This window comes from Pteropus alecto, unplaced genomic scaffold, assembly GCF_000325575.1.
Source record: "Pteropus alecto unplaced genomic scaffold, ASM32557v1 scaffold53, whole genome shotgun sequence".
Lineage (NCBI taxonomy): Eukaryota > Metazoa > Chordata > Mammalia > Chiroptera > Pteropodidae > Pteropus > Pteropus alecto.
This window is the reverse complement of record NW_006434366.1, coordinates 1,630,136-1,641,866: the sequence shown is the minus strand read 5'-3', so window position 1 is coordinate 1,641,866 and position 11,731 is coordinate 1,630,136. Positions and strand designations below refer to the sequence as shown.

Sequence of the window (11,731 nt, the reverse complement as noted above, 5' to 3'; positions counted from 1 at the left end):
CCGGCATGGTTACGTCAGCCTCGGGTCCCTGCGCTGCAATTGGCCCACTCCGGCCGCTCGCCTCCGCCTCCTGCGCTGCGATTGGTCAGCGCGCGGGGCCCCGCCCCATTTTCCTGGAAAGTTCTTGGAAATCTGTCAAAGGTGTTTTCCTTTAGAGGCCCACGGCCCCAGACGCCGGAGTCGACGCCCCAGCCCGCGCCCCTCCGCTGCTTGGCTGTACAGCCGGCGGTTCTAGGAAGACGTCGCTTCCGGGAAGGGCTGGGACACAGAGGACAAAAGATTAGGCGGCTCGCCCCGCCTCGCCCTCCCGGCCCGCCCCCTGCGCTCTCCCAGCCTGCGGGCGCCGCCGCCGCTCAGTTCCTGCCCGCCGTCTGTGCGCCCTGGTTGCCTGCCCTGCGAGCGCCACCTGCGCCCACTGGCTCTCTCCAGCCGCCGCCGTCCGGCCGAGCCCCAGCTCCCGAGCTGCCGCTGCTGCTGCCGGGACATGGTCCTCTGCGTCCAGGGGTAAGCGCGACTCTCCGCCTGCGCCCAGCCTCCGTGCCCGGGACACTGAAGAGTGCCGGCCTCGTGCTAGCTGCCGGTTATTGAGAGGGCTTGACGGGTAGGAGATGCCCGAGCGTGGAAGGACCTCCGGAGTGACAACAGGGGATGGTGACAACACCGTCACCACCTCTGCTTGCTCTGTAGATAGGGAAACTGGGGGTCAGCTGGCGACAGGAGGAACACAGGGTTGGCTAAGCCTGGGTTCTGCCTGGAGCAGGTATATGCCAGTGGCAGCGCGACCTCCAAGACGTGGCTCATCTGCCCAAACCCTCTTCTGGGCCCAGAGAGCTCTACTCTAGCCTGCCGGCCCTGGGCCTACTGGTGACCTTGAGCCAGACCCTGCCCCTCTTTGTCCTGTCATCCCTCTCCTGCCACGGGCTAGCAATTAGGATCTTCTTCGGCTGGGAACCAGCCTGAGACCCTTGCCTCTCCTTAGACTGGTATCTGCTGACCAGCAGCTCCTGGGAGAGCCTGGTTTGGCCTGGTCCTGCCTGGGCCACCCCCACAAATGCCTCACCCCTCCTCTCAGCCCAGTCTGGGATCTCGCCTCCCTTCTCCAAGTTTCTCAAAGACTTGCAGGGGAAGGAGGGGTGGCTGATATGACAGAGGCTTGGCCTCGCCTGAACATTCTTGGCACATTCCTTCAGCCAAGAGCCCCAGCCTCGCCTTCAACCAAGGGTTCTGACACTCTCCAGACTGATCTGACAGGAGCTCAGAAAGCCCCAGGGAGAGCTGGGTGGCCCCGTGGCTACTGTTATCACAACTGGGTGACACCAAGTGAGGAAGGGTGGAAGGTGGGGCGAGGCTGAAGTGCCCCTTGCCCTTTGCTCAGAGCTGTTCTGTTTCCAGGGAGGAGACCTGGAGGTGTTGGGGAGACTGTACCGTACTTCCCCGCATCGTCTCCAGCATCTCCCTTCCTCCCTCTGAATTCTGGGACTCCTGAATCCCTGACCACCCCTCACTACTGCCTTCATCCTCAGACCCCACCCCGAATTCTGGGGTCACATACCCTCTTTCACTTTGTTCCAGCTGAACCTAGGTGTCAGGGAGCAAAATTTTAAGACCTACACACACACACACAGCCACAGAGAGCTCGTGCCCTCCTGGGGTTGGGGCAGGGGTTCCCCACTGTAGGTTTGGGCTGCCAGCTTTGCCAAGGGGTTCCACCCTCAGGGCTGAGTTTGCCCCACTGGCATGTGTTCCCAGATGAGACTCACAGGCTGGGCTTCACAGCAGGCACACACACGTACAGGCCACCCACACCTGGAATGCACCAGCCACTGCCTCCGCCACAGATGACACAGCCATGGACACACCCCTCCCCAGAAACACAGTCACTCACCAGGAGCGTGTGTAGCCTAATACGGCCATTCACACACCCAGACACCATATCAGCCCTAGAGGTGCCTGTACCCACATGGGCCCTGCCAAGTTGTCTAGACATGGCCACCCCTAGGGGCCTGACTGGCCAACTCCCTACCATGCTGGAAGATTCCTAGACCTGAGTTGATCTCTGAGGCCCAGCAGGCACGTCACCAGCCATTTCCTTGGAATTTGGCCCCTGGCTCCCTGGGCGGGATCCCAGAGCCCCCATAGTACAGCTAGAGCGGGTGTGGAAAAGTATTAGGCAGACCGTGCTGTGCCAGGGTCTTGTGGCCCCTTCTGCTCATGAAAGGTCATGGGCCTAATGTGTTAAAATCTTCTGAGCCCTTGCTATTGGCTCTGGCTTCTGCCACCGGCTCCTGTGCCCACCTCTTCCTGCCTCATGAGCGATGCCTGACATTGTATCCATGCTGTCATCTCTGCCCGGAGTGCCTTTCCCACTAGTCCTTCCTTTGGCCTGGCAGACTTGGTTCAGGAGCAGGGAGACCCTGACGCCCCCAGACATCTTTTGCTTTAATTATTGAGTTATAAGTTCTCCTTGAGGGTTGGGCCCATAGTTTCACATCTTGGTGTTCTGAGGCCCCGAAGAGGACCAGACCCAGAGCTGAGGCCTAAGGATGTATTTTGTAAGGAGCAAGGGATGACCAGCTGTCCCTTCCTTGGGAACCAGGGTCACGTCCCTTGCTCCCAGGAAGCCCAGGATTACCCTGCTGAGCGGGCTTCCCCTGGTGAGAAGCTAGGGGTCAGATCGGGGCCTGCTCAGCAGCCCAGCTCCAGCCAACTTAGAACGTGGTATGGCCAAAGCCCTTGTCTGGGTCGGTAGCCCCCTCATTGAGATGGGGAAGCAGTCCAAGTGAAGAGCAAGGTTTGCGTAAGATTGTAGAGCCTAGCAGGGCTGGTCTTCAGGCTGGGGTCTAGAATGCAGGATGAGCCCCTACCCTCTGGCAGGAGCTCATATTTATGGGAGGTGGGACTTGCCAGTCCCTTTAGAGGCCATTGCTCACCCCAGACCCTCAGCTGGGAGAAGCAGAGTACATGATGGGTGGCTGACCTGTTTAAGCCCTGCCCAGTGTGGACCTAGGACCCCCAGCAGACACTCTTATCCATGGGGAGGTAGTATGTAACCTCAGGTCTCCTACCACAATCGTGGGCCTTCCTGGAGGACCCCACATAGGCCCATCGCATTGCTCAGCCAGGACCAGTGCCACTTAATCACCCTACCTCAGCCAGGAGGGCACCAATGTGAGGCTTCTTTGCACTGGATCCTTTCAGTGTGGTGGGGTCACCAACTGACCCCTGTGAGCTAGAAATGCCTATGGAGAGTGATCTGTGGTTTTCATTGGTGCAAAATAGAGAGATTACTTACTATTTCATGAATGCAGGAGGATGGAGAAGTCCCTTTCAAAAGAGAACCCACATGTGGGGAAAGCAATCCAGGGGACTTCTGTGATGACAAGTGGGAGGTGGGGTATAGGACTCAGTGAGCCCGTGGGTAGGCAGAGGGGAAGCTAAGGCTCATAGTGAGATGGACTGGCCAGAGGTCATGTAGCAAGTCTGGGGTGCAGAGGGTCTCTGGAAATGGGGAGAGCACAGGGTCTCCACTCACCATCAGTCCACTCCCTTCTAGACTTTGTCCTTTGCTGGCTGTGGAGTGGATCGAGCGGCGGCCCCTGTGGGCCCAGCCCCTGGAGCTGCCTGAGCCAGCTATGCAGCCTTTGCCTGCTGGGGCCTTCCTGGAGGAAGTGGCAGAGGAGATCCCGGCCCAGTCAGAGAGTGAGCCCAAGGTGCTGGACCCAGAGGAGGATCTGCTGTGCATAGCTAAGACCTTCTCCTACCTTCGCGAATCCGGTGAGTCTGAGGACGGGGGCAGGCCTTGTCTCGGGAAGTCAGAAAGGGGAAGCTTCACTCTGCCTGTTAAGTCTGATTTGAGAGGCCTGGCCCTGCCCAGGAGAGCCTGATAGGAGAGGTACAGCACTCCCCAGGGAAGCGTGACCGGAGCGGGGCAGAGCCCTGCCCTGCCCCGGATTGGTGCCTCCAGCTAATTTCCACTGTGACCGTTCTCTCGGCCCCCTCTCCACTTGCCTAGGCTGGTACTGGGGTTCCATTACGGCCAGCGAGGCCCGGCAGCACCTGCAGAAGATGCCAGAGGGCACATTTCTAGTGCGGGACAGCACCCACCCCAGCTACCTGTTCACGCTGTCTGTCAAAACCACCCGAGGCCCTACCAACGTGCGCATTGAGTACGCCGACTCCAGCTTCCGCCTGGACTCCAACTGCCTGTCCAGGCCACGCATCCTGGCCTTCCCAGATGTGGTCAGCCTGGTGCAGCACTACGTGGCTTCCTGTGCTGCTGACACCCGGAGTGACAACCTTGACCCTGCCTCAACTCCGGCCCTGCCCGTCCCCAAGGAAGATGCACCTGGTGACCCAGCGCTGCCTGCCCCTGCGGCCACTGCCGTGCACCTGAAACTGGTACAGCCCTTCGTGCGCAGGAGCAGCACCCGCAGCCTGCAGCACCTGTGCCGCCTGGTCATCAACCGCCTGGTGGCCGACGCGGACTGCCTGCCGCTCCCCCGGCGCATGGCCGACTACCTCCGACAGTACCCCTTTCAGCTCTGACCCGGCCAAGCATCCTCCTCACCTCACCCAGCCATCCCCTGGAGGGGACACTGGCCCCAGCTGGACTTGGGCTCTCACTATCCTCCTCCAGTCATCCTGGTACCCGCGTGCATCTGGCAGCTGGACCAGGAGGAGTCAGCAGGAGCGAGGCCGGGGGTGTCACACAACTTAGAAGTCACGCCCCCTGCTCCCATGTGGCTCCATTGTGGTGAGCCACATGTCAGAAGAGAGGGAGACAGGCAAGACCTCATCTCACCCTATGGGCCGAGCCCAGGCTCACTTGCCTGCTGTGGCCTCCCGAACTGTGTAGACTTTGCGAGCCCTGGTTTCCCAGTTCGCAGGATGGGGCGGGCCCCCTCCTTCCAGCCCGCCTTTCTCAGGAAGGATGGTGGCCAGAGGAACTGAGGTTGACAGTGACAGTCCGCTGGTGGGGGAGCAGACCGGGCTGGGGACTGCACAATTACACAGTATTTATTTTATTTATTCTCCTTGGGTTAGTCTCAGGGTGAGCCAACCCCAGCTCTCCACCCTGAGCTCCGTGCTCCAGAGACGCCGGCTCTGCCCCAGCTTTTCTAGTTCCTCCCTCCAGAGAGCTCCATCCTGAGACAGGTTGCTGGACCCAAGGCAGTTGTGGATGTCCCAGCATTGACCCCCCTATCTGTGAATGTGTTCACTCTCTTCTGCCCCAGCCCTGTTTTGGGAGGGTGAACAAATGGACAAGAAAATGGAGCCAAAGCGCCAGCGCCCGGCAGAGCCTGCCCCTCGCCTGCTGGCAGGGCAGAGCCCTATCTGCACAGAGCTGGTCTCTCTGAGGCTCAGGCCTGCTTGAGCGCATGTGCTGGGTCAGGAGGGCATGCAAGGGCCGCTGCCCACTCTGCCAGGTCTGCTTTCTGCCCAGGAAGATGCCTGCCATGAGAAAGGAAAAGAAATACATATCTGATAAGATTTTATAAAATAATTATTGTAATCAAAAAAAAAAAAAAAAAAACAGCAGTTTGGTAGCCATTTTCCTTCCACTGATTTTCCTGTAATGACATTAAAATCATACCTTTTATTTGTGGAGCCTTGAGTGGGTCCTCTTGAGTTCTAGAAATAGTTTGTCCTTTTGATCTTATTACCATTTTATTATCACTTTATGTCTGAGTCAGCAGAGGCCTGGGGACCCGATGTGGCTGAGCAGGCCCTGCCAGGGAACCCACTGAAGAGCAGAGGGGTCAAGGAACAGCCTTTCTCCTCTCAGTTTCTCTTAGAGGATGGGAGGCAGGAGGTGAAGGCCAGCTAGACTGCGTACAGGGTCACTGCCCAGGCCACTGCCTGCCAGGTGGGGGGTGGTGGCAGAGGAGCACCAAACCTGAGCACAAACCTCCTATAAACAGGAGATGCCAATAAAAGATTAAAAGTGGAGAATTCTGGGAGGATGGATGCTCTGGACCACTCCCAGGACAGCATCTTCTGAAATGAAGAGGTCAACAGTCAGAGAAGTCGAGGCCAGTCATCCGGGGGAGAAGGCACAGGGAGTGCCGAGGCACCGGGGTGTGACTGGGAAGCTCAACCACGGGGAGGCCTGGCTGGGGCTCATTCTGTTCAGTGGGGCCAAACAATTGAGTTGGGGACGATGGCCAGTAAGCCAGCAGGGTCTTGCCTGAGGTGGGGGCTTGTGGAGTTCTGGCCCAGGCTTGTCGGGGTTGGGGGGCCCTCTCCTCTCACTTAGGGTCCTGCACACCAGAAGTGGGTGGAAGAATGATTAAAATGGAAACACCGATAGCCTGACGGGACCATTACAGCCCCTGGAATCGCACTAGGTCCTGACATTTTCTGCACCTTTACTCAACTACCTCACGGAAAAGCTCCTCAGAACCTCATTCATAGCCTTCTAACCCTTAGTTTAGAAGTTGTTTTAGCTTCCTGTTTTCTTAGCCTTTAGATAATTCGAAGTTGCAGGTTAGACGAGGCATTGGCAGATTGAGAGCAAGAAGGTGTGAGGTGTGACATGTTGATGACAAGGATAACGAGCAAGAACTCTGGAGGCCCAGAACCTTAGTCGATATTAGGTGAGCACGAGCCGAAGGTGGGTAAGGGGTCCTTACTGGGAGTGGTGCCTAGGCCCAGGTGTATATTCTCAACCTCTCTGCCGCTGGCCGCAGGGCCTGAGGGCACCCCTCGTCCAGGTCATCATGCCCCTGCCAGGGAGGCCTGCAGTTCCTCATTGCTTCAGCCTGGCTCTTAGCCCCCTTCTGACTCCCAGAATGCCTGAGGTGACTCTTCTGTCTGCTCCCGGATATGAGTCACCCAGTGGGAAGGCAGAGGACACGGAGGGGCCAAAGGCAGGCTGTCCCCACCTGGTGCTATGGCCTGGACAGAAAGCTTCGTGGCCAGAGAGTCAAGAAACTTCATTGTCCACAGAGGGGAGACATCTCGGGGTGCCGGCTAGGTGCTGATAATGGATGAGGCTCATGTAGTGCTCACCATACCCCTGGAGTGGATCTAAATACCATTCATACTCCACAGATGAGGAAACTGAGTTCCAGAGGGACAAGGGGCAGGCCAAAGAAGTGAGGCACAGAGCAGGGCGAGCCCCGAGGGGTCCCGACTTCCTATCTGCCCCTGGACTGCCACATAAAACGGTGAGGACGGGCAGCTGGGGAGGTAGCTTTCAGGCAAGTTGCTCTTGGATGTGGGTTTTATTCCTCTGAGTCTCTGCCTGCTAAGGTCTCTGGAGCCACTGGCCCGGCCAGCAGGCTCTTCTCTTTTTAACCCTCTCCTCAACTCAAGCCAGGGGCCAAGCTCATGCCTGGGGAGGGGCCGCCAGCTACTTTTGACCACCAGTATTTTTCTGCTCTGATCTTATTTTCACGTTTCCCTGTGGGGGAAGTGAGCAGTGCCTGCCCAGAAGAGGGACAGTGGGCAGCATGTCATTAGGTCCCAGAACCAAGATAGAAACCCAGCTTAACAGATGCTGAAAATCCTCTGGTCCATAAGTCACCCCTGGGTGGTCCTGGGCTAGTGAGAGGGGTGCGCTCTGCCAGCACCCGCCGGGGAGGAAGAGAAGAGCCATCCAGTGGGTGCACAGGACTCCGCACAGCGTACAGTGGCTGATGGTGATCTATAGTGATTAAGTCCTTTACCAGCTCACATGCTGCTTGGCCTCCTGCCCCCAGGCCGCGTGGGACACAGCAGGGAACAAGATGGCCATGGTGCCATCTGTAGGAGGTTCATGGGCTGGTGGGTGAGAGATAATAAACAAGAGGACGAATGGGCACTCGGGACAAATTTGAGAGTAAATAGAGCAAAGCGGAGGACGGGGTAGAGAGTGGCTTTGGGTGTGCGGATGCCGCCGCAGGTGGGAGGACCAGGGAAAGCTCCGGAGCGGGGTGGCCCTGACTCTGGACACCGAGGAAAGAGCAGGAGCTGGCTATGCCGACAATTTAGGGCAAACACATAGCAGGTGGCAGGGACCACGAGGACCGTGGTGCTGAGTCAGGAACAGACTTGGTGTCACAGGAGTAGTGAGTCTAGAACGGCCGCCCGGGGCTGGAGATCGGGTCAGGGGGGAGGCCTCTTCAGAGTTTAGCAGGGAGATGCTCTGATACAACGTTCATTTCTAAGGGCGGACCTGTCACCTGGGCGGGAATGGCCCCACGGGGCCTGAGGACAGGAGGCCAGAGGAGGTTGAGAGGTGTGGGATAAGCAGGGTGGGGTGGGTAGTTGTGGGAGGAGGCAAGGGCGCAACTTGGTGATCCTGGGCGGATTCATGCTCCGTTGAGTTCCCAGGGCAGCCTTGCACACCGGCAGAGGTTTGTCCCCATTTACAGCTGAAGAGGTAAGACTTAGAACTGGTGGCTTTTTTAGGGTCACATGGCTTGGAAGGGGCAGAGCCAGGGTTCAAACTCTGACTCGAGAGCTTGTGTGTGTACCCGCTGCTCTGTTCTGCCTCCCAGAGGATAGCAAGCTAAAGCTTTGGCACTCACAAGGTGCTGAGGGCATGTAGAAGGGGCGGGGAGATTCAAGAGGCCTTCCTGGAGGAGGGGGTAGGGGTTGGGGCTGGAGGCTGGGCCCTGGACGATTCTGCCAGGCCATGAGGACGTGGGTTTGGAGATTGATCCTGTGTGGTGTGCCTCCCTGGACTCACAATACCCCTCTGGAACAATTTTGGGGACAGAGATCTTGCTGGGATGCTTTACCATGATTACTGAGTGTATTAACACCCCCTGGATCATGAGGCCTCTGCACCTGGGCCTGGTTTTTCATCTGCCACCTGAACAAATCTTATTGGGCCAAGGCTGAATCCAGGTCTGAATGGGGCTGGGGGCATGGCCAGGCTGGCTGCACTCTCAGAGATGAATCCCCCCACGCAGCCCTGCACAGCCACCCACAGTGAAGTAGAGGGGCCAGGGCCCTGAATAGGCCTGAAAGAAGGCAGAGGCTTCTGGGGACCTCACAGAGGCCCTCTTCCTCCAGGAGAAGTGAAGCCAGTGAAAGCCTGAGCAGTGCTTTCATTCCAACCTGTTAGACCAGTTTCAATATAAATCAGGTTGGAGCTTTGCCAGAAATTCAGCGGCTATGAATGTGTCCTCCCCAGCCCTGACTGCAGGGTATGGGGCTAGCCACAGAGTCAGCCACCCAAGAGGCCACTCCAGTAGTCACGCTGGGGCAGCAGGCTGGGGCTCCCGTGTCTGAGACTTGAGACAGAGGAGGCCCCTGGAACTTTCACCCTCCTAACTCATCCCCACGCCCTGGTTTTACCCCAACTTGGTGCACTTGCTTCTGGGGACTTTCCCTCAATCTCACCCGGAGACTGACAGCACTTCTCTCAGAGGAAACATGGGGGGGGCCCAGGGGGATTTTGAGGAGATGCTAAGGAAAGCCTGATGAGTTTCAACGTGTCAGCTATTGCAACTGTCATTGTAACTAATCCTTGTCCGTTTCGATCCCATTTGAGAGGGGGCCTGGGCAGGTTTTGATGTCCCCTGAGGTCCCCGCATGGGCTGCAAGCCAGCTGGGCTGGAGCTCCTAAGCCCATCAGCTCTGTCACTGCCTCCAGGCCCAACTCTCCAGCCTCAGGCATCCACAGTCTTGGGTTCTAGTCCGAGCGAACAGACTCTTTGGATTGGTCTCTGTGCGAATCGGGGTGAAGGTGAGTCCAACCCAACCTTCTAGCAACTTCTTTCCCAGCTCCAATAGAAACTAGGCCATCTGCTACCCTCGCCCCAGACCCAGGGATGGGTCTCTGTCAGGCCTGTTACCTGCCCAGCCCTCAGTGGTCCGTGCCCTCCGGGGTGAGTCACTAGTGAGGGAGGTGAGCTGGGCAAGTGCCCCTAGACCTGTCCCATCTCAAAGATGAAAACCGAAGACCCAGAGGGGCAAAGTCGCTTGTCCATAGCCACCCGGGGAAGAAGTGGGCATAGGAGGTTTGAATGCCAGGCCAGAGAGCTTGTCCCCCTCGCCCCAGAACTCATGACCTAGACTCTGCTCCCTCAGAGACTGAGCAGAGAAGGTCAGTGGGCGAGACGGTAAAGAGCACAGAGAGAGAGACACAGAGGGACCCAGAGAGACTGAGAATAAAGGCGGTGAGAGGGACCCCGAGTGTTCCATTCTGGGACGTAAATTTATATATCATGTTTTAGTTCCTGTGAGTTATGGTTTAACGACTTTGTTTACCTATTTCCTTTGATACGCACATACCGTGAGGAAGGGCAAGAGTTTGTAGCGTAAAAGGCTTGCCAGCCTTTAATCCTTAGGTTTCCCACGGTTTTAGCCGTAGGAAATGAAAGGATTTTATTTTGTGGAGGGCAGCCATTTAGAGACTCTGTTTTCCCCTCCCAGTGTGGGAAATGGGTTGTCAGCCATCCCAGCAGAAATTTCCTTCTGTTCTGCAGCTGCCCCTGTGGCCCTGCTGCAGAGCTGATCAGCATATTGCAGTCTCCGAACGCAGCTTGATTTACCATTCTGATTCTCTTGCCTCCTCTGTACATTCGTCCCTCCCACGCTGCCCTCCTGCAGCCTCCATGGCTGCCTTGCCCAGATCTAGCCTTACTATCACTCACTCACCTGGCTGGACCATCCTGATGGCCTCCATCTCCAGAGCAAGGTGCTTACAAATCCAACCTCGCCCCGCCTTCCCCACTTAGCGGTGTCCACAGGCTTCTCCCATATCTCGCCAACGCCTCACTCCAGGCTCCAGGATACGGCTTTCCAAACCGCCAAACCATTCCATTCCGCTTCCCTCCAGACAGTCCATCATCACGCTGCGTCATTCATCCGAAAATGTCATTCTCCCTCAGTTCTGCCAGGATAAATTCTTACTCACTCTTCGAAGCCCAACTCAAATGTTCCTTTTCTGAGAAGCCTTCCCTAACATTCCCAGCCTTTATTCATGCCTGCTTTAGGTACCCCACTGCATCCTGGGGGATCGCCCTGGAGCCTGAGTTCCCCCATGTCTCTCCAGCCTGGGGAGGAAACATGCTTTTCATAGTGGATTAAAAACAGCCATTATTTGGCTTCCTGTGAAATCTCTCTCTCTCTCTCTCTCTCTCTCTCTCTCTCACACACACACACACACACACACACACACCATGCTTCCCATGAAAGTCCCCTGAGGACGTCTCTGAAGAGGCAAATCAGACAAAAGAGAAGAACACAGACAGTGTTCAAAGCTCAGCCCCTCCAAAATCTCTCCGGGGCTTCAGGCAAATAGCTCGATCTCTTGGAACCTCAGTTTCCCCTTCTGTCTAACTGTCTAAGAGATAGGAGTAGAGCCCTGGCCATGGGGTGGTTGGAAAACAGTGGGCCTGGCTTTGGGGGATACAGAGTGAGTGGGAGCTGATGCTCATGTTATCACATGTGCCCAAAGCTTTATGCACAACGGAAAGACGGTTGCTTCCATGACCCAGACCTGGCTGAGCACCAGAGGCAGCCTCTGAGCGCTGAGGGAACTTGGGACCGCCATGACTCCTCCAGGCAGTCCTCCAGGACTGTTCTACCACACAGGTCCCACTAGTGAGACCCATACTCCAATGGTATGGCTGGAGCGAGAGTGGCACCCAGCAAGTGTTCCCAGGCAGAGCCCTGTTCAGGGACTTTCCCCACACCCAGCACCCAGGAGCCACACTAGGCCTTTCCTGTCACCAGAGCTGGGCTCCTCCTCCCTGAGAGGTGAGGATTTCACTCAGTCTGGGTTGAGCCAAAG

The 11,731-nt window shown here is 57.1% G+C and overlaps 1 protein-coding gene across 1 annotated transcript; it reads left to right on the top strand.

Moving 5' to 3' along the window:
* Positions 1 to 168: 168 nt before the first annotated feature.
* On the top strand, positions 169 to 5,607 carry CISH (cytokine inducible SH2 containing protein). The gene is made up of 3 exons (XM_006909142.3): positions 169 to 504; positions 3,554 to 3,774; positions 4,013 to 5,607. Exons 1-3 carry the CDS (start codon positions 485 to 487, stop codon positions 4,543 to 4,545), a joined length of 774 nt encoding a protein of 257 aa, XP_006909204.1. The 5' UTR covers positions 169 to 484; the 3' UTR covers positions 4,546 to 5,607.
* Positions 5,608 to 11,731: the final 6,124 nt, after the last annotated feature.